The sequence below is a fragment of the Hemitrygon akajei genome, chromosome 14, assembly GCF_048418815.1.
Source record: "Hemitrygon akajei chromosome 14, sHemAka1.3, whole genome shotgun sequence".
Lineage (NCBI taxonomy): Eukaryota > Metazoa > Chordata > Chondrichthyes > Myliobatiformes > Dasyatidae > Hemitrygon > Hemitrygon akajei.
Window position 1 is genome coordinate 34,710,845 of NC_133137.1, and position 23,136 is coordinate 34,733,980.

The 23,136-nt window shown below is 41.9% G+C and overlaps 1 protein-coding gene across 2 annotated transcripts in view; it reads right to left on the reverse strand.

Annotated features, from left to right (window-relative positions):
• The window catches only part of morc2 (MORC family CW-type zinc finger 2), a 108,489-nt gene extending 86,564 nt beyond the window's left edge, over positions 1–21,925 (reverse strand). For both annotated transcript variants that reach the window (XM_073065796.1, XM_073065795.1), the window contains exon 1: positions 21,560–21,925. In XM_073065796.1, coding sequence (XP_072921897.1) covers positions 21,560–21,627 — 68 coding nt within the window. In that variant the 5' untranslated portion in view covers positions 21,628–21,925. The remainder of the gene's footprint in view (positions 1–21,559) is intronic.
• Positions 21,926–23,136: the final 1,211 nt, after the last annotated feature.

Consider the following 23,136-nt stretch of genomic DNA (forward strand, 5'->3'; position numbering starts at 1 on the left):
AGGTGGCGGAAGTTACGGAGAATTATATGTTGGAGCTGGAGGCTGGTGGGGTGGTAGGTGAGGACAAGGGGAACCCTATCCCGAGTGGGGTGACGGGCGGATGGGGTGAGGGCAGATGTGCGGAAAATGGGAGAGATGCATTTGAGAGCAGAGTTGATGGTGGAAGAAGGGAAGCCCCTTTGTTTAAAAAAGGAAGACATCTCCTTCGTCCTGGAATGAAAAGCCTCATCCTGAGAGCAGATACGGCAGAGACGGAGGAATTGTGAGAAGGGGATAGCATTTTTGCAAGAAACAGGGTGGGAAGAGGAATAGTCCAGGTAGCCGTGAGAGTCTGTAGGCTTATAGTAGATATCAGTAGATAAGCCGTCTCCAGAGATGGAGACAGAAAGATCAAGAAAGGGGAGATGTCAGAAATGGACCAGGTAAATTTGAGGGCAGGGTGTATTGGAGTATAAAAGTATAAACTTTAACAATGAAGTCAGTTATTTGCTATGCATGTACTCAATTTAGTAGAATGAAATCTTAGGAATGTAGAAGACAATGGTGTGTTAAAGAAAGGTAGCTAAGAGATGTAGATTAGAACATGATTAAGCCAATTGATAGGAACAAAAGGGACATGATGTACGTGCAGTATGCAACTAGAGATTGCTATAAAAGCTGCAGTGTCCGGGGATCGGGGGGGGGGGGCAATCAGCGACTAGCTCAATGCTGTCTCAGCTTTGATTTGCAAATTAAAGTCTAACCCTTCTTGAAGAATCTTCTGCGTCTCTTGGTCATTTGTAAGGCACGAAAAACCACAACAGGTGAAAGTTGGAGGCAAAGTCAATGAAGTCAACAAGCTCAGCATGTGTGCAGGAGGCAGTGCCAATGCAGTCATCGAAGTAGCGAAGGAAAAGAGGGGGACGGATACCCGTATAGACTTGGAACATGGACTGTTCCACAAAGCCAACAAAAAGGCAGGCATAACTGGGACCCATACGGGTGCCCATGGCTACATCCTTGGTTTGGAGGAAGTGGGAGGAGCCAAAGGAGAAATTATTGAGAGTAAAGACTAATTCCGCTAGACGGAGGAGAGTGGTGGTAGAGAGGAATTGGTTAGGTCTGGAATTGGTTAGGTCTGGAATCCAAAAAGAAGCGAAGAGCTTTGAGACCATCCTGGTGGGGGATGGAGGTATATAGGGACTGGATGTTCATGGTGAAAATAAGGCGGTGGTGGCCAGGGAACTTAAAATCATTGAAAAAATTCAAAGCGTGAGAGGTGTCACGAACATAGGTGGGAAGAGATTGAACAAGGGGGGATAAGACAGTGTCAAGGTATGCAGAAATGAGTTCAGTGGGGCAGGAGCTCCAGCTCTGTATCACTTTCGCCAATCACCTTTCCAGCTCTTAGCTTCATCCCACCCCCTCCAGTCTTCTCCTATCATTTCGCATTTCCCCCTCCCCCCACTACTTTCAAATCTCTTACTATCTTTCCTTTCAGTTGTTACGTACCCGTGAGACGTGACTGGAGTTGAAGCTATACTGGACTTGAGGTAATGGTCTTGTGATGGTGGAGTGATGTCATTTTCCCGCCAGTAGAGGTCATGCGACAGGTTTTTTTGTTTACAGTGTATAAAAGGAGGACCCCTCCCTGTGAGGAGGGGCAGTTCGTGGCTGGATTTGCCATGTTGACTTCATGCCACTGCGTGATTTAATGTTATGACGCAGTTTAGTTGAAAGATAAAGTTTTATCTAATGCCTAAAGTTTCATGGTCAGCAAATATAATACTGTTAGTTGAGAATCAGTGGAGAGTGAAGATCGGTGTTCGGGAGTTAAAAGATCGAGGAGAATCGATTTCGACGGTGAAACAGGTTCGACCTTGTTTGATCCTTATTTGGAAGGAATTCGTTGACTGTTCTCGTGTTAATCCCTGTGAAATAGCAGAAAGGATTGGGAACAGTTCTGTAAAGGAAAGGTCAGTGCCTTTAAGCCGTTTTGTTACGTAAATTCTTCATGGGAAAAGTTCGATTTTGGGAACCGAAACAACACGACGTGAAAGAGAATTTAAATCGTCTTAAAAAGTCTCTCCCTTAAATGGACTGTGAGCATTTTGAACTTTTGCAATACTACTTTGAAGAACTGTTTAAGCAACATCGCTTTAAGAACTGTTTAAACTGCCGCACAGCAGCTGATTTCCGGTTACGTTAGTGATTTGTTTACTTTTGGGGGGTTTGTTTTCAGTGTTTAATAAACGTGTTATTTGTTATATAAACCCCTGCCTAACTCATATATTTATTGTTGTTTGAATCCGTAACACAGTTAGTCCTGATGAAGGGTCTCAGCCTGAAATGTTGACAGTGCTTCTCCTTATAGATGCTGCCTGGCCTGCTGTGTTCCACCAGCATTTTGTGTGTGTTGTTTGAATTTCCAGCATCTGCAGATTTCTTCGTGTTTGTCCGTTGAAATGAGATCTGGATGCTGCCCGATCTGCTGAGTTCCTCCAGCTTTTGTACGTGTTGATTTGACCACAGCATCTGTAGTGTACTTAGTGTTTACTAATTGTTAAGGAATACTTGGTGACACAGGTCAAGATAGGACAAAGTCAACATGGTTTCCTTAAGAGAGCCCATGGGATTACAGGGAAGTCACCGGCATGGCTAGAACAGTGGCACATTGGTTGGAGGCAGCGAGTGGAAATAAAAAGATACTTTTCTAGTTGGCTGCCAGTGGAATACCACTGCTATTCCGCAGGTGTCGGCACTGGGACCGCTTCTTATACTGTTGATGATTTAGATGATGGCTTTGTTGCCAAATTTGCAGATGGTAAGGAAGATTGATGGAGGAGCAGGTAATTTTGAAGAAACATGTAGGCTGCAGAAAGACTTAAGTCATATTAGGAGAATGGACAAGAAAGTGGCAAATGAAATACAATGTGGGAAACTGCACGGTCATACACTAGGGTAGAAGAAATAAATGTGCAGACTATTTTCTAAATGGGGAGAAAATCCAAAAATCTGAGATGCAAAGGGACCTGGGAGTCCTTGTGCACAACACCTTAAAAGTTAACTTGCAGAGTGAGGAAGACAAATACAACGTTAGCATTCATTTCAAGAGGTCTTGAATACAAGAGTAGGGATGTGATGCTGGGAATATATAAGGCATTGGTAACGCCTCACCTTGAGTATTGTGAACAGCTTTGGGTTCATCTAAAAAAAGGTGTGCTGGCATTGGAGTGCATTCAGAGAAGGTTCATGAAGATGATCTAGGATTGAAAGGGTTAGCAGGGTGGATCTCTGAATTCCCACTGAACAGGTTTTCAGAGAGCTAATTTCTGTAAAAGATGTGGAAAAACTTACACTGTTTGAATGGCATTTTGACCAATCAGCTGGTAAGGATATCATGTTAGTCTAGAGTAGCAGTAACTAGCAGTGCTACCTTACAGGTTGGAAGACCCTGAAGAGGCAGGGCCAAGGGCTGTCCTTATTTTTAGAGAAGGGGAATGTAGCTGAGGGCAAAGACTTTAAAGACAAGTTGTTCTCATTTCTGCGAAGGGAGGGAAGAGTTGTCTGATGTGAAAGGTCTAATGGGTCCTTCGGCAGTTAATTGAAATTCTGAATTGGTTTTGGCTATTACATCACTGGTTAAAAAATGCAGAAGTGTCTCTGCAGAGAGCCAAGGTTATTGTAGGCTGGGAGTGTTCTCTGGAGTCAAGCCCACACCCGATGGGGAAGAAGAATAGGAGGCTTGGGCTAAGCAGACATCTCAGTTACCGGATGAATAGCAGTGCTCAGATAACATGAAAAAACAGAGACAGGTAGAGAGCTTTAAGGGTCTGGCAGCTGATATAGAGAAGTTCCTAAAGGCAGAAAATCCATTGGTCACACCAGCTAATTAACTGCAAGCTCTGGAATATGCTTTTGGCAATGCTGAAAGTGCAGCTGATCTGACAAAGTAATTAAGCACACATTCCAGGAGAAAGGGGAGAAGCTGTCTGCCTACGTTGGCAGGTTGGAGAAAACGCTGCATTGTTTGTTTCACAAAGGGGGCATTCAACTGTCTGAGAGAAATTGCTTGAGGATGGAGCAAGTTGTGAAGGGTACACTGTCACATGATGTGATTGTTCTGCATATTCAAATGACCCTCAAGATGCACCTTCCTCCATCTTTTACCAAGTTACTCAGAGAAGTTAGAGAGGACGAAAACATGATTGAGAAGTGGGACATTTCCAAAAGCTGATGAGTAGTGTTTTCAGTGATAGCCTCTGAAGTGGCCCTTGATGCCACGGAGATAGAGTTTTTGTGGAATAGGTCATAAAACCGTCTTGCTGAGCTGATGCAATGGACGCCTGCTAACGATTCAGTTAAATATGATACACCCGTTGGGAAACCCGACCCCCCATAGTACTTACAGCACAGTGGACTGCTGCTGAAAAGGGTGTCTTGACTAGAGGCAACAGGTTTTTTTCGTTACAACTGTGGACAAGATAGTCATTTCAAAAAGACTGAGGAACAGGAAAATCTTCGAAAAGTCAGTGGTTAACCGAACAGAGAAGAAAAGGCAAAACAATGGAGAGACCAAGTAAAGGAATGGCCTGGTGCCTCAGAGAGGATACGTTCCAATGAGTGTATCAAGGGAAATTGTAAAGTACAAAACACTACTCCTGAAGGTTTAGTCAGACCAAGCTCAGACTTATTCATACGGATTGAAAGGTGGTTCTGCTAGAACCATACTTGACAAAGGTTCTCAAGTTACTTTGCTTTACAGATATTTTTTTTTACAACCAGTATTTAACAGATTTCACACTGATGCCGCTTAGTGCCCTTACGACTCGGGGGCTTAGTGCAGAACCCATATAAGGCATGGGAGCAGAATTAGGCCATTCAGCCCAGCGAGTCTGCTCTGCCATTCCATCATGGCTGATCCCGGATCCCACTCAACCCCATACCCTTGCCTTCTCACCATATTCTTTGATGCCCTGACCGATCAGGAAATGACCAACTTCCACCTTAAATATATGTATGGACTTGGCCTCCACCACAGTCTATTGCAGAGCATTCCACAGATATACTACTCTCTGGCTAAAAACATTCCTCCTTAGCTCTGCTCTAAAGGGTCGCCCCTCAATTTTGAGGCTGTGCCCTCTAGTTCTGGATACCCCCACCATAGGAAACATCCTCTCCACATCCATCCTAGTAGCCCTTTCAACATTCGGTAGGTTTTAATGAGATCTCTCCCTGCGCTCCGCCCCCCACTCCGCATTATTCTATATTCCAGTGAGTACAGGCCCAAAACTGTCAAATGCTCCTCATACGTTAACCCTTTCGTTCCTGGAATCATCCTTGTGAACCTCCTCTGGACTCACTCCAATGACAGCATATCCTATCTCAGATACGGGGCCCAAAACTGTAGACAATACTCCAAGTGTGGCTTGACCAGTGCCTTATAAAGGCACAGCGTTATCTCCTTGCTTTTATATTTTATTCCCCTTGAAATAAATACCAACACTGCATTTGCTTTCTTTACCACAGACTCAACCTGCAAAAGTTAACCTTCTGGGAGTGCTGCACAAGGACTACTAAGTCCCTTTGCACCTCTGATGTTTGAACCTTCTCCACATTTAGATAATAGAGTGGACTACTGTTTCTTTTATCAAAATACATTACCATACATTTCCCAACGCTGTATTCCATCCACCACTATTTTGTCCATTCTTCCAATTTATCTGTTGTGCTGCAATCACATTGCTTTCTCAGAACTACCTACTCCTCCACCCATCTTCGTATCATCCGCCCACTTTGCCACAAAGCCATCAATTCCAAAATCTAAAATCATTGACAATGTGAAAGACAGCAGTCCCAATACTGACCCAAGGAACACCACTAGTCACTGGCAGCCAACCAGAAAAGGTCCCCTTTATCTCCACTCGCTGCCTCCTGCCTGTCACCACTCCACTATCCATGCCAGTATCTTTCCTGTAATGCCACAGGATTTTATCTTGTTAAGTAACCTCATGTGTGGCACCTTATCAAGCAACTTCTGAAAATGTAAGTAAATGACATCATTGCCTCTTTGTTCTCCACCCTGATTGTTACTTCCTCAAAGAACTCCAACAGATGTCAGGCAAGACTTCCCTTTACAGGAACCATGCTGACTTCAACTTATTTTATCATTAGTCTCCAAGTACCTTGAAACCTCATTCTTAATTTATAGACTCCAACACTTTCCCAACCACTGAGGTTAGGACAATTGGCTTATAATTTCCTCTTTTGCCTTCCTCTCTTCTTAACAGAGTGGAGTGACATTTGCAATCATCTAGTCCTCTAGGACCATGCCAGAATCAAGCGGTTCTTAAAACATCATGACCAATGCGTCAGGTATCTCTTTAGCAACCCCTCTGAGGACTCTGGGATGTAGTCCATCTGGTCCAAGTGACTTATTCACCTTTAAGACCTTTGAGTTTCCCTAGCACTTTTTCCTTTCTAATAGCAATGGCACTCACTCCTGCTCCCGACACTCATGGATCTCTGGGCACACCGCTAGTGTGTTCCAGTGAAGACAGATCCAAAGTACCCATAAGTTCATCTGTCATTTCTTTGTCCCCCATTACTACCTCACCAGCATAATTTTCCAGTGGTCCAATATTAACCACACCTCCCTTTCACTCTTTATGTAACTGATAAAACGGTTGGTATTGTCCTTTATATTTTTGGCTAGTTTGCTCCCATATTTAATCTTTCCCCTTCTTATACCTTTTTTAGTTGCCTTTTGTTGGATTTTAAAAGCTTACTAATCATTCAACTTCCCACTCACTTTTGCCACCTTGTATGCCCTTTCCTTAGCTTTTATGCAGTCCTTAACTTCCTTTGTCAGTCATGGTTGCCTACCCCTGTCATTTGAGAACTTCTTCCTCTGTGGGACATGTCTATCCTGCACTTTGTGAACTATTCTCAGAAACTTCAGCCATCACTGCACTGCCGTCATCCCCGCTCGTATCCTCCTCCAATCCAGCTGGGCATTTGACTGGACTAACTATAACGGGCCCTTTTGTTTTCTTTATTTTTCCAACTAACTGTTCTATAAAGCTGAAATTTGTAAATATACTTTAAAATTTTATGCAATGTATGGTCTGTTATCTGTAAACTATCCAACATCTGCGACAGCATCATAATGGATATGAAATGGTTATCAATGCACAGAAAGGCAACAGTATTCCCGATAAAAAAAAGTCCTCTACCACCAATATAGAACATGCAGAATACGGCATACAGTTCTGGCCAACATCAGAATGCAAAGGTCTACGTATCAGGAAAAAATGTACAAACTGAGTTTCTCTTCTTTAAAGATGATCTCTCTGCAGATATTGCTCCAAGTTATTTGAAATTATGAAGGGGTATTGACAGGGTGAATGCAGTTACAACGTTCTCATATGCAGGGAAGAGCATACAGTGCCTCAAGAGTATTCAGCCCCCAACCCTTTGTTCACATAAATTAGTATTACAACCAGTGATTTGATTAATTTATCTGAGAACTCTTACTTGTGAATCAAAAGCTGGTAAGGAAGGCGGGCTCTGTCGTGGGCAAAGTACTGGAGAGTTTAACATCGGTAGCTGAGCGAAGGGCGCTGAGTAGGCTACGGTCAATCATGGAAAACTCTGAACATCCTCTACATAGCACCATCCAGAGACAGAGAAGCAGTTTCAGCGACAGGTTACTATCGATGCAATGCTCCTCAGACAGGATGAAGAGGTCAATACTCCCCAATGCCATTAGGCTTTACAATTCAACCGCCAGGACTTAAGAACTTTTTAAAAGCTATTATTAATGCTTTTTGAGATAGTGATTTAGATGCATATCATATTTTTTACTGAGTTAAGTATTGTATGTTATTAGTTTTGCTACAACAAGTGTATGGGACATTGGAAAAAAAGTTGAATTTCCCCATGGGGATGAATAAAGTATCTATCTATCTATTTTTCCCCCCACAGTAGAGCCAGAAAACAGGAGAAGTACTAAAGCATAACAAACTAAAAATTCAAAAACTGAAATGTCAGCAGTTCAAAAGTGTTCATCCCCATTTAGTCAATACTTATTTGAACCACCTCTCACAGATATTACAGCCAGTTGTCTCTTTTTGATAAGTCTCTATTAGCTTTTCACAATGTAATAGAGCAAGATTTGTCCCTTCCTCTTTGCAAAATTTTTCAAGCTGTGTCAAGTTAGTTGGTGAGCAGCAATCTTTACAATCAGGTTAAGGTCAGAACTCTGACTGGGCCACTCAAAGACATACATTTTCTTCATTTGAAACCAGTCCACGGTTGCTCTGGCAGTGTGCTTTCAGTCGTTGTCCTGCTGAAAGACAAACTTCCTTCCTAGTTTAAGCTTCCTGGCAGAGGCCATCAGGTTTTATATATATATATCCAGGATCTCTGTATTTAGCAGCATTCATCTTCCCATCAATCCTGACCAGATTTCCAGACCCTGCTACTAAGCAGCATAGTACAATGCTACCTCCACCATATTTTGCAGTGGGGATGGTATCACCTGGCTGATGTGCAGTATTAGATGTACACAACTAGTACCACTAAGAAAAAACAAGAGTCAGGACAAGTGCATCCTGAACAACTGTTGTCCCAGTCATTGGCTTCCCTGAACATTTGCATCCCGGACATTTGTGTCCCAATATATGTATATTTCATATTAGACGTTGTGGGCAACCCTTCATAAGAAACTTAATTTGTCCTCAGGATTGTAATGTGCAATGAACGATTGAAGGCGCTTATTGATATTCTTATTTCTTGGTTGGACAATAATCCTTCTTTGGTAGTCAATTTTCTTCTTTGTGGCCATAGATTCCTCTTTCTTCAATGCATCAATTAATTTCCAAACAGAAGGATGTTGACAAGTAATTTAATTTTGGATAGCATTATGCCACCCCTCTGAACTATTGTTAGATCTAGGCAAGTCGTTCATTGATCGATCATGAACATTCCAAGATGCAATGGAAAGGTTGCTGCAATCCTGTGCCCACTTCTACTGCTTGCTTGGCCAATGTATGTAACTTTAAAGTATGCGATGAATTCAGGAGGTAAGTCGTGATCTTCACTCAGATCCAAAAAGCCTGCTACCACATCATTTACTGGAAGGAAAGCTAATGCCAGAAAGATATCTAATTTTTAAATTGAATTCTTGATCTTCGTTATACTTGAATTTTTGAACTTTGTTATACCATTGTCTTAAATCGAGGTCGCATATGGATTTTGACAAATGGAAAATACACAAGCTTATTGTTGCATTAGGATATGTTTCTGCTATACTCTTTCTTGCTCCTAGTTCAAAATCTGTCGCACTAATTTGGGATTAAGTTGAGGGCGAGTCTGCAACAAAAGAGTGAATAGGCTGTCATACGTTTCTTTAATCTTATTGGGTAGAAGAGCAAAAACACCGGGAATATTGAATATACCATCCTGGACATGGATGCAGTACAGTTGATAAGATTTGTGGGCAAATTTTAAAGAGTGTCACCTGCTGCCCAATTCTGAAATCGTGTCAAGTCATCCAAAACCTCTTCAGAAGCAAAGATGAGCATTCTATTTTCATCATTTATGCCCGTATCAACTGCAAGAAACCTCTGTCCAGTGGGAGAATACCATACTCTTCTGGTATTTCGTAATTACATCTTAGGTTTGGTACAGATGGAGCATTTTGTGCTTTCTGTCTCCAACAACGAACATTTCTCCTCATTGCTGAGACAGAGGGAATTTCTGCCATTGAAAATTCATGTTTTGACAAAGTTGTTCCAATGTGATGTCTTGTTGGTTCTTCTGAGGATATTGCAGTTTCTTTCAACTCTAAAATCGATTCTTTTGCTCTAATTGCAGCAGCATAGAAACATAGAAAATAGGTGCAGGAGTAGGCCATTTGGCCCTTTGAGCCTGCACCGCCATTCAGTATGATCATGGCTGATCATCCAACTCAGAACCCTGTACCTGCTTTATCTCCATACCCCCTGATCCCTTTAGCCACAAGGGCCATATCTAACTTCCTCTTAAATATAGCCAATGAACCGGCCTCAACTGCTTCCTGTGGCAGAGAATTCCACAGATTCCCCACTCTCTGTGTGAAGAAGTTTTTCCTCATCTCGATCCTAAAAGGCTTCCCCTTTATCCTTAAACTGTGACCCGTTGTTCTGGATTTCCCCAACATCGGAAACAATCTTCCTACATCTAGCCTGTCCAATCTCTTTAGAATTTTAAACGTTTCAATAAGATCCCCCCTCAATCTTCTAAATTCCAGTGAGTATAAGCCTAGTCAATCCAGCCTTTCTTCATATGAAAGTCCTGCCATCCCAGGAATCAATCTGGTGAACCTTCTTTGTACTCCCTCTATGGCAAAAATGACATTCTGGAAGAATGTCTTTCCAAAAGAACCATGGTTATGCTTATTAATTCACTTTGTTATTACATCGCTCTCAGTATGAACTCTTGCTTTGCAGAATCGTACCACACATCTCCAGTAAGTTTTCATGCCCGCAGCATTTTTCTTATAGTGATAGATACAATTTCTGTCATCAACAAGTATGTTTCCACCTTTGCTTGATTTCAAGAACGTAACATAGCTTAGTTTCTGGAAAAAAAATAAATTTAAAGCCAAATTGTAATAGGAAACGTGGGGGTGTGTTTATAAGTAGTAGCTCAGTCACAAACGAGGCACCCCTCATTTGCTTACAATACCCTAAATGATTAGACGGTTGCTTTTTGAGCTGAGATAAGAGGCTTAGTATATATAACACTGGGGTTCATTACTGTGGGATGCAAATGACCAGGACTAAAAAAAACAGAGGCACAAGTCAGGGGATGCTAATGAGTGGGACACAATCATCCAGGACACAAATACCCTAGTACCAGAAAAAACATATCCTTGCCTGTAAAAACTTAGCAAAGATACAGTAAAGATGTGGGAAAAGGTCCTGGGGTCAGATTAAAGTGGAGACTAAGTGGTATTGAATACTTTTACAAACACTATAAATAATAGCAATTGCAACAGGATAATTACCACAAAAAAATCCAACTGGGAATTCAGAATAGGAAGAATGTGGAACTCACTGCCATTGGAAATGGTTAAAATGAGCACTACAGATTCATTGGGACAAAATGAATAAGCATTTATAGGTAAAAAGGAAAAGAATGTTCTGTTGCTGAACTTAAATGAGGAAAGATGGAAGATGGATAGAACAGTCGATCTCCTCATGACATTCAACGGATTTGTCTCCCACCACCAAAATCAAGGGTTATCTCTTATTTAAGTGGACCAGGTGGTCTGATGGCTCAGATGTCATGAGAGTCACACAAAGCTCCCCTCAACTCTACTGAAAATGCACAGGTCAAGTATGTGTAGGAATGCTTGGTTAGATTAGGTGTAACTCTCACACAAGCACAGTAGCTTTGTTTGTTAACACCAGACTGCTCTCCATCATCAGCAACATGTCCATGCTATAACTTGATCTCCAATTGATATGGCTCGTTCAATGTCAACTCCCAAATGTATGAATTTTACCACCTAGAAACAGTGAACTATGTGTCTGCGTGTATCAACTGCAAGAACACCCTCTCTCAAAAGGAAAATTTTGTCCTAAGATAGAAATACATAATGATCTTTTGTCAGTGCTGGGTCTATATGGTGGATTGTTGCATCTTGCCACAAATTCTCAAGACAGCGGCTACCACTACTTTTTCCAAGATCAGTAAGTTTGTAGATGACACAAAATTAGGAGGTGTTAATGAGCATGTAGGTGATCATAGGTGACAATCAGTGTCACCTTCATCAGTCAGGGGCATGGGCCTGAAGAATGACACGGATTGGAATATAGATAGTGCAGCTCCTCAAACCACTTATACTATGAATGGTAAGGCACTACAGATGTAATGGGTAAAGAGGGACTTAGGAGTCAAATGTAGAGCTTGTTGAAAGCAGTATCACAGGTAGACAGGATAATTAAAAAGTTTAGTACACTGGCTTTCATTTTTATTCTGTTGTTATTCAGGCTGCACTTGGGAGTGTCTGTTCGGTTTTGCTCACCCTTTTATATGAAAGATGTTGCCATGACTACACGGACTGAGTGAAAGGGAGAAATTGGCCAAGCTCAACACTAAACTTAGTTCCTTGGAGTGCAAGATGAAGGGCAACCTTATAGAAATGACCAAAATGACTTTTCTTGCTGCTGCCATCAGGTAGAAGGTACAAGAGCCTCAGGACTTACACCCATCTGCTGGACTCAAGAAATTGTGACTTCTGTGAACACCGTGGACTCATTAGGCTGAAGGGCTTGTATCCATGCCATATTGCTCTATAACTCTGTGACAATGTTGACTTTGCCAGTAACACCCAGACCCAAAAATGATCATTTGTCTTTGATATTTTAAATTAACAAAAATATAATCCACACAGTGCCATGGAGCTACTTTGCTCCACAAAGTTTTATCTGAGTACACATTGTGTGTAAGTTGCTGTGGATTACATTACTGTCTATATTGACTTTCAGCAATTATTTTACTTTTATACAGGGTCACAAACAAAAGGTTAAAGAACTCAAGTGGGGCACTTAAAAGATTCCAAGCAACATGGCACAACATGGTAAGAGTACCAACTGCATATAGATTCTATGGCTATACAGGTGTCCCCCATTTTTCGAACGTTCACTTTACGACAACTCACTGTTACGAAAGACCTACATTCGTACCTGTTTTCGCTAACCAAGGAGGATTTTCATTTTTACGAAAAAAAGACGCCCGCTTTATACATGTGTTTACCCTGAAAAAGACTACCATGACCGTGAAGCCTTGTGCGGGCAGTTGTTGGCGCAATGTGCCGAATTTTTTTCTCCAAATCAATTTTGGCTCACTGTCTTCCCGATATTGATAAGTGAAACTACACCGTACCTACAATATTCTATTCTATATAGGGTGTATATTTATCATATCATTTCTGCTTTTACTATATATTAGTGTTATTTTAGGTTTTATGTGTTATTTGATTTGGTAGGTTATTTTTTTGGGTCTGGGAACGCTCAAAAATCTTTCCCATATAAATTAATGGTAATTGCTTCTTCACTTTATGACATTTGGGTTTACAAATGGTTTCACAGGAACGCTCTACCTTCGGATTGCGGGGGGAAACCTGTAATCAGATTGGTACATGTAACTAAGAAAGGCTGTCGCAAGGAGTTGGTTGGAATGGTGAAAAAGGATCACAACAAACTTAAAAGGCACTGTAACAGGAACTCATAACACATTCAAATCCTACATGGACACCAGTTTCCTGATAACTTGTGGTCTCTAATAAAATAAAGATTGTAAGGTTATAACGGTATAAGATTATACTGGTAAACTAACTGATTAATTTATATTTTTCACAGAACAGCCTACCCAGGCTGGTTGACATGGAGATGTAGTCTTAACATAGTCTCAACACAAAATGTCAACTATTCCTTTACTTCCACTGACACGGCACTCCTCAGCAGCATGCTTTTTGCTCCAGTTTGGTCAATTTGTAATGCAGTCCTTTAATAGAATATTAAAATAATGCAATTTCTTATGGCAGACCAGAAACAATGACAATTCATAAACACAAGAGATTCTGTAGATGCTAAAAACCCAGAGCAACACACACTTAATACTGGAGGAACTCAGCAGGTCAAGCACCATCTATGGAAATGAATAATTTGACATTTCAGGCTGAGCAAGATTGAGAAGGAAGGGGAGCAAACGCCAGAATAAAAAGGTGGGAGGGAGGGGAAGGAGGACAGCTGGAAAGTGACAGGTGAAGCCAGGTGGGTGGGAAAAGTAAAGGGCTGGAGGGGAAGGAATTTAATAGGAGAGGGGAGTGAACCATAGGACAAAGGGAAGGAGGAAGGGACCCAGCAAGTGAAGTAATAGGAAGATGAGAAGAGGTAAAAGGCCAGAGTGGAGAATAAAAGAAGAGGGGAGGAGAATGGGTGGTGGGGGGAGAAGAGAGAGATTTTTTTTTAAACCAGGAGAAATCGATATTCAGGCAACTACCCAGATAGAAGATAAGGTGTTGCTCCTCCACCTCCTGGCACAAGAGGAGGCCATGGACCAACTAGGAATGGGAATGGAAATTCAAATGTTTGATCACCAGGAAGTTCCACTTTTGGCAAATGGAGCACAGGTGCTCGATGAAGTGGTTTCCCGATTTTCGATGGGTCTCACCAATGTACAAGAGGCTGCATTGGGAGCACTGGACATAATAAACGACCGTAGCAAATTCGCAGGTGAAGTGTTGCATAACCAGGAGGGACTGTTCTGGGTCTCTGAATGGAGTTGAGGGAGGACATGCATGGGCAGGTGTAGAACTTAGGTCGTTTGCACAGATAAGTGCTGGGAGGGTAGAATGAACAAGGGAATAGTGGAGGGAGCAATTCCTGCAGAAAATGAGGGAGTGGGTTAAAGCCATGTTCTTTTAAGTCAAGGAATAAAGACCCAAATTGTCAGCCTTTCTGGAAAAGTTAACCCTCCCATTTCACAAATTAATCTGGTGAATGGCACAGTTGGTTATGAAGGTCAAGTCACTGGGTATACTTAAGGCAGAGGTCGATAGGTTTTTGATTAGTAAGGGCATGAAAGGTTCGAGTAATAAGACATGAGAATAGGGTTGGAAGGAAAAATAAATCAGCTATGATCAAATTGTGGAGGATAATGTGATAGGGTGAATGGCCTAATTTTGCTCCTACATCTTATGGAATCTCCTTTTGACTGTCTCCAATGCTACAAGATTCTTTTTAGGTAAAAGGACCAAAACTCCGCAAGGTATTCTAGGTGACTATTTCACCAATACCCTGTAAAACATAACAGGTCCTCCCTAGTCTTACCCTGTAAGCCCTTTGTAATAAACTACTATTTTCTTTGGAGCTTAGAAGAATGACTTTATTCAAACATAAATGACCCTTTGGGGGATTGTTACAAAGTAAGGGACCAGTTATTTAAAGCTCAGGTGAATAAAAATTTCTTCTCTCAGAAGTCAGATAAATACATATACAGATCAATACAAGTGGAGGGCACTCACAACTGGAGACTAGGTTCTGTTCATATAGGTATTTCCAAATGAGCATACATGAAACTCAAAAGAGGTCCAATAAATGGAACTTTGCTCAGATCAACTCTATATATTCTGCTCTAGTACTGTTTATTTGGGTTCCTATGCTTCAGATACTTCCACTATAAGGTACAGTTCTCAAACAGGTGGAAATGTCAAAGACAGATATTCAAGAATGATGTAACACATGCTCATTAAACAATTTTGAATAATCCATTCTCTTAGGAGAATAACTGGAACATTTTGCATAATAACAAAATCTGGCTTAGATTGACTGGCACCAATTTTTAATTACACTTGCAAGCACTTAAAGAGAATAATTTTAGCCCATGGGACCCCTTATTCCTCTCACATCAACACTGTTTCCAGCAAATGACATCTTTCACATTTACCAAACAATTCCAAAATGTCAATGCTTTTGCCCATTTATATATTATGGACATAAACCCCGTATTTTAATACAAACACTACATTTCTAAGAATGTACAGTAACAGTACACTATGTCGCAAATCAGCTGGCGTATGGATGACGGAATTAGTTCCTTGAAATATAGTAAAAGTGAGTCATTTTAGGAGGAGGGAGAGAAGTTGTCTACCTATATTTTCAGGGTAGAGAAGCTGCTGCAGTGTTTGGGTCACAAAGGGGGCATTCACTCTGAAATATATTGTTTGAGGATGGAGAAAGTTGTGAAGGGTGTGCTGTCACATGACATGAATGCTTTACGTATTTAAGATGTGCTCTCCATCAGCAGAACACAGTACTTGGTAGTAGCTTGTTTCTGAGGTGACCCCCGATACCAACAAGCAGGGATTTTTGTAGGATGTTGTGAAAGATCTGAGAGCTGTGGTATTTCAGATGATATATGTTGGTGCTGCTACCAAACATGACAAGGCAATAGGAAGCCGGACGCGCTGGTGGGATGTAGCAAGAGGAGAGCTGCTACTGAGCAGGGTCCCTTGACTAGAGAAGCGACCAGTATTTTCTGTTACAGCTGTGGAGAAGATTGGGATTTCAAGCAGGAGTGCAAAGGGCAGGAAAATCTTTGAAAGTAACTCAGCAGTTAATCAGAAAAGAGGTAAGCCTACGGAGGGACACAGTAAAGGAACTTGCTGATGCTTCGGAGAGGATTAATTCCTATCAATGTCTCAAGGAAAATGCTAAGGTGCAAAACACTATTCCTGAAGGTTTAGTGGGATCATTCTCTGATGTATCCATACGGATTGAAGGTGTTACTTTGCTTAATAGATTATTTTACAACTGGTATTTGATGCATTGATGCCATAGCGTGCCCCTGAGACTCAGCAGCTTGGTACTAATGGGTACCCATACGATGGCTACTTGTAGTTGAAACTGGAGTTTTCGGAAGCTGTCTATTGACAGCGTTAGTCTGCCCAGACCTGGTTGAAAAGGGTGGAGCTTTCATTCTCGTGGGAACAAATACTGCCGTTGTGAGAGAGATTGTGGGAGCATGCAAGGCAAGAAATGTAAACATTGGCCATTCACCCTGTTTTCAGAACTGCTTTTGAGAAGCTGCAAGTTCCTCCTAAGCAGGATGAGCAGGAACGAGGAAATGTTTGGTATACCCAGTCTAAACCTGTCATGTTACATCCTGGAGGAGTAGTTAGTGACAGGAACCATAAAATTTGCCAGAATGTCCAAGGAAGGCAAAAGGAGTTTAACTGAGATGTCAGGACATGAAGATGCCTTTTCTACTAACAAGTCTGATGCTGGTTACTCCAAGAGTACTTGCCACACTATTAGTGACATAAGACAACACTTTCTGAGAGAGCTCTCACCAGTTAACACCAGCAGGGGTTGAAGATGGTCGGCAGCAACCTGCTTAAACTGAAGAAAGCCAAGTTCAATCATGGAGCAGGGGGGCCTGAGTCACTGGAAGACAGGGGAAGCACCCTCTAAGTAGAGGGGAAGAGTCACAAGGGGTGGTTGAAGCTGGAGGAGCTGAAGATGGGATAAGGAAATCTGTCAGGAAACCCCCAGATAGGCTAGCCTATGATGCACTGGGGGAACACAGCTTTGCTTCTACCCCATAGTGAGATACATCTTAGCATTTACAAGTGGATTGGAGGTCCCAACCTCACGATATTCCTTTGAAAACTGGATGAGTTTCATTTAAAAAAGGATGAGTTCATAAATTCCAAAGTCATGAGGACATGACTATTTGGGGGGGGAGGGGGGGAGAGAGAGAGAAAAGAGTGTAACACCCTGGTTAAGATTTTACTGCTAATGCTGTAGAGTATTTCATTCAATAGCTTACTGTAGAAACATGTTCTGCTGATTGCTTGGGTTTCAGTTAGAGATGAGGGGTTGAGATGTTCAGCTTAGGAATGTTATGTCAGCCAATCAAGATGGTGGAACTGAGAGAAGGTTCTAGACAATGCTGGGCAGAGAGGTTTTTCTGACAGACACTGGTGTGGATCGAGGTCTTTCTGGCAGGAGCTGAGAGAAGACAGGAGGGAAGAATTGTGTGGATACCATCTGGGTTGCACAGATAGAAGGACCAATACTCCCATGGGGAGCCCGTTGGTGATGGATGTCAAGCGATGTTCAGAAGATAGTATGTACTTTCACACAGACTGTGGGTCCAGCACACAAGTTAAAGACAACTTCAAGATCAGCTCCAACTTATCTGCACATTTGAACTGTAATAGGCCCTTTTATTTTTGTTCTTGGTTTTTTCCTACTAACTCTTTGCTAAAGGTGAAATTTGTACATATACTTTCTCTATAATTGCATGCAGTGTATGCTCTGTTAACTCTTGCCAACAATTAATTGCATGGGGCAATACTTACACAGTATTCGCAGAGATTGGAGTTTGGGTGGTGGAGACATCTCAACTTCCCAGTTTTGGTGGGACGTACGGAGTATGAGAAAGGTGGTTTTCTAACTGCTGAGTCCAGTGGCTGTTAGTGAGGGGCTAACAAGCTGCATCTCAAGAGACTTCCGGTAAAAAGGGTTAGTTACTCCTTTCGTTAATGCAAACATACAATAAGCTAATCACGTGGCAGCAACTCAGTGCACAGAAGCTTGCAGGCATGGTCAAGAGGTTCAGTTGTTGATCAGACCAAACATCAGAATGGGGAGTAAAGGGGTGCTCTGCAGTAGCAAAGCAGCTAATGTGATGCTGTTGCAGTTTGGGGCATTCTAGCATTTGGAGATCAACTCCAGCTCTGTTCAGTAAGAAGCCTCTGGGTGTCCTTCCCGTTGAATGTGTGGATTTTCTCTGGGTGCTCCAGTATCCCACAGTTAAACGGTCATTGTAAATAGTCCTGTGATTAGGTTAGGCTTAATCGTATTTGTTGGGGTGGCATGGAATAAAGGGTTGGAAGGGCTTACTCGTGCAGACAGGTGGCTTGAGTATCTCAGAAACAGATCACCTGGGATTTTCACACACACACACACACACACGTCACTAGAGTTTACAGAAAACAAAAAAATATATAGTGAGAGGCAGTTCAATAAGGTTAAGCTCAGGACTCTGTCTAGTCCACTCAAGAACATCAATTCTCCTCATCTGAAACCACTCCATGATTGCTCTGGCAGTGTGCTTTTGGTCGTTGTCCTGCTGAAAGACAAACTTCCTCCCCACTTTAAGCTTCCTGGCAGAGGCTAACAGGTTTTTAATCCAGGATCTCTGTATTTGGTAGTATTCATCTTCTCATCAATTCTGAGCAGATTTGCAGTACCTGCTGCTGAAAGCATCCCCACAGCATGAGTCTACTTCCACCATACTTTGCAGTAGGGATGTTGTTACCTGGCTGATGCACAGTATTAGATTACACCACATGTTCCACTTAGTGTTGATGCCAAAATTCCACTTTAGTCTCATCCGACAAGACCTTCTTCCACATATTTACAGCATCTTCCAAGTGACACTTTGCAAAGTATTTACAGTCAAGGATATGTTTTTTTTAAGCCAGGGCTTCTTCCTTGCCACTCTTCCCTTTTTGTGCAAAGCTTTAGATTGTGAAGCCATGAACTTCATCTCTAGTTGCAGCCACTGAGTTCTGCAGCGCATTCAAGAGTGACTGCTGGCATCATAGTAGCCTCTCTTACAAGTGCCATTCTTCTCTGGTGGCCTAGATAGTGTGGCTGTTTCTTTTTTCATATCCCCCCCCCCCCCCGATGAACTTTACTGAGCTCTGAAGTATGTCCAGTGCCTTTCAGATAGTCTTGTAACCTGCCCCAGACTTGTGCTCGTCTATTATAATTTCCCTGACTTGTCTTGAATGCCCTTTTGTCTTCATTTGGATTACTATGTTGAAAATCTACCTTACAGTGAGAGGTGTTCTTTATGAATTCATTGAAAGCAGACAATCCTCCAATTTTCTACATCAACAAATTTGGTGAGTTGGTAATATACAATATTGCACCTGAGAGAAGCTAACATCATAATTATAAAGGGAATGCATACTTTCTCAACCTCACAATTGTGGTTTTTAATTATTTAGTAAATTGTTGACAGGTTTTGGAACTTTCGATTTGACATGATGCACAATATTTGTAGATTAGCTCAAAAATCCTACTTCAATATATTTTCAATTTAGAAAATGAAACAGTAAAACACAAAAATAGTTGTGGGGGCTGAATACTTTTTCAAGGCACTGTATAGTATCCAATGAGTGTCTCTGGGGGTTGAATAAGGCAACCTTGATGACACAGTTGTGGGTAAAAACTCACTCCTGACTAAACAGCCAAAAGATTGGTCTGACTCCCCTTCAGCAGATATGAATCCCTGGGCACAAACTTCAAGCTAGAGAACAAAATGTCTTTCAATCCTCTATAGGAAATTTCTGCTCATCATTTTACTTAGTGTCAAATAAAATGTTATAAATTTGAGAGAATTAAGTGGTTCAAAGAGATAGTGGTGAGATGGATAGATGTGACATCATCACAAATTATACTGCAATGGGTTAGCAAGTAAAGAGTAAAGAAGGCAAGCTTAGATCTATGGCTGCAGTGCAAGAGTGGGTAAGTTTGATAAATAAGACTTGCAGAATGCAGAAAAGACATGGGAGACAGGATGTTCCATTTCATGAAAAGCATCAATCAAGCAGATTAAAAAGGGTGAAAATTAATAAATTTCCAATTGTTGACTAAAACCTCATTATTGCAATTTGGCTACTAAGCAATAAAATATCAAAAGTATTGGTGAGACTGGAGTTGTGTATGGATCTGATCGGTAAAGATTTGCTCCTCCAAAAGCAGTTAGTGGAGAATACTCTACCAGTTTCATGGTCACTGCTGCTCCCCACCAACCCCTCCTTGACTTATTTGATTATGCCATGATAGACCGGCAAACGAACCAATCAGAACACATGTCCCAGGATCATATATCAAGTCTTCTAGATGCTAGTTCAGTAATATAACCACCATGGAGATACAAGAGATCACAGATGCAGGAATCTGAAGCAACTTGAGATTCTGGAGAAATAAAACAGCTCTGCCAAAATCTATGTAAGAAATTCAACAGTAGACATTTTGGGTTAAGATTCTTCATCTGGATGAATACTTCATCAGGAACATAGCTGCTATGCTACCATGGCAACTGAATTGATGCAAAGTTGGAACTATCACTTTCCTGGACTGGAAAGGCTTTCCTATATTTAATTTTTTTAAAATCTTAAAAATAAGAACACAATCCAATTATTCTTGCTATTAAAATCACCAAGATAACCTGCTATCACTTCACAAAATAAGGATAAAATTATAAATTATATACATAAAGGAACAGGAATGGAAAACCAACAAACTACGGGTGCTGATAAAAAAAATTTCAAATCAAAGACAAGCAATTTCAGTCGGAAATGTTAACTCCTTTGATTGTGGGCGTTTTACCTGCGGAGTACTGACAATATTTGTGTTTTTATAACACAAACAAATAGGGCATTTCAATAAATTAAACTAACCAGGTAAATGGCTGGGAATAAAAGATAAAAGTCCGATTAGACACCCTTCACATCACCAACGTTAAATGGAATCACGTATTTTTTTTCTTTTCCATCACTTTTATAAAATACCCCCACATACACAACAGGCAATTAAATGGACATTCAACACAAGACGACCAGTGCTCCGAATTAGTGATCCCTGCAGTCAAAAACTAATAAGCAATATATTTTTAAGTTAACCTTTGGAGAACCCTGCGTAACAAGTTCTACCTTGGGAAATACATTTAAATTAACCAGCCTTTGTTTTAAAAGCCCTCTAGGAGACCCAGAAGTTACGATTTCCACAGAATACATTTAAAATGCAGACCAACTTGCACATCAATATGGAATCATAATTGATGATCGGCGACACGCGATCTATGAAGAATGGAACTAGGTTGAGTGGTGGATTTGAGGAAACATGCAATCTAAAATGAAAATAACGATGCCATGTCGTTAAAATAAAGATGCAAAGCCTGGCCCGGTGGAGCGGCTCCCCTTTCGCCCGACCCTGGTACTCACGAGTTGGTGTGCAGGTATTCAAAGGTCAGTTGAGCACGGTTGAGGCAGCTGTAGTTGGATGCAGCCATGGCGTCTTGCCTCGGCTCCCCCCCAAGCCTTGCCCGGTCCGGCCCTGTCTGATAACGCAGCACCCGGCCTCTCCCGGCCCAGGCTCAGGCTCTCTCCCTCTACGTCCGCCGATCTCCCGGCCACATTCACCGCGCAGCGGATGCACGTGTCGACACGGGGCTTTATTTTTTTTAAACGACGACGCTTTTGTAACAAATCCTTCCGGTACTTGGTCGGTGCAGCCCGGTCCCCCGTCGATCCCGCCACCGCATCACCCACCCACACACACACACACACACACACTTTAAAAGTAACTGCAACCACCAAGCCCACTGCGCAGGCGCGGCGGCTCGGCCGGCCTCCTCTTCGCGCGCCCTCCATGTCCGCGCATGCGTCCAGTCGCCGGTCGACTCCGATGGTTGTGGGTAAAAAAACAATCGAAAGCAGGCGATCTGAGTTATTACCTGATTCTGAATTTCTTTTATCATGTCAACATGAACTGTGTTCAAGCCCTCAACTATCCAGATTTCGAGCAGCGTTGATAAATAAAATCAGAAAATGTTATGTTTGTGTCAGATCAGAATCGGGTTCAATACCACCGACATATGGCGTGAAATTTGTTAACTGGGCGGCAGCAGTACAATGTAATACATAATAACAGAAAAGAACAAAAATGGAATTACATGAAATATATATAGAAACATAGAAAACTCAGCACAATAGAAGCCCTTCGGCCCACGTTGCTGTGCTGAACATGTACAGTACTTACTTTAGAAATTACCTAGGGTTACCCATAGCCCTCTATTTTTCTGAGCTCCATGTATCTATCCAGGAGTATCTTAAAAAAACCCTATCATATCCACCTCACCACCGTTGCTGGCAGCCCATTCCACACACTCACCACTCTGCATGAAAAAACTTACTCCTAACATCTCTTCTCTGCTTTAACTATGCCCTCTCATGTTAGCCATTTCAGCCTTGGGAAAACCAGCCTCTGACTACCCACATGATCAATGCCTCTCATCATCTTATACACCTCTATCAGGTCACCTCTCATCCTTCCCCGCTCCAAGGAGAAAAGGCCAAGTTCATTCAACCTGTTTTCATAAGGCATGCTCCCCAATCCAGGTAAATCTCCTCTGCACCCTTTCTATGGCTTCCACATCCTCCCTGTAGTGAGGTGACCAGAACTGAGGACAATACTCCAAGTGGGGTCTGACCAGGGTCCTATAGACCTGCAACATTACCTCTCGGCTCCTAAACTCAATCCTATGGTTGATGAAGGCCAATGCACCAGATGCCTTCTTAACCACAGAGTCGACCTGTGCAGCAGCTTTGAGTGTCCTATGGACTCGGACACCAAGATCGCTCTGACCCTCCACACTGCCGAGAGTCTTATTATTAATACCATATTCTGCCATCATAATTGACCTACCAAAATGAACCATCTCACACTTATCTCGGTTGAACTCCATCTGCCACTTCTTAGCCCAGTTATGCATCCTATCAATGTCTTGCTGTAACCTCTG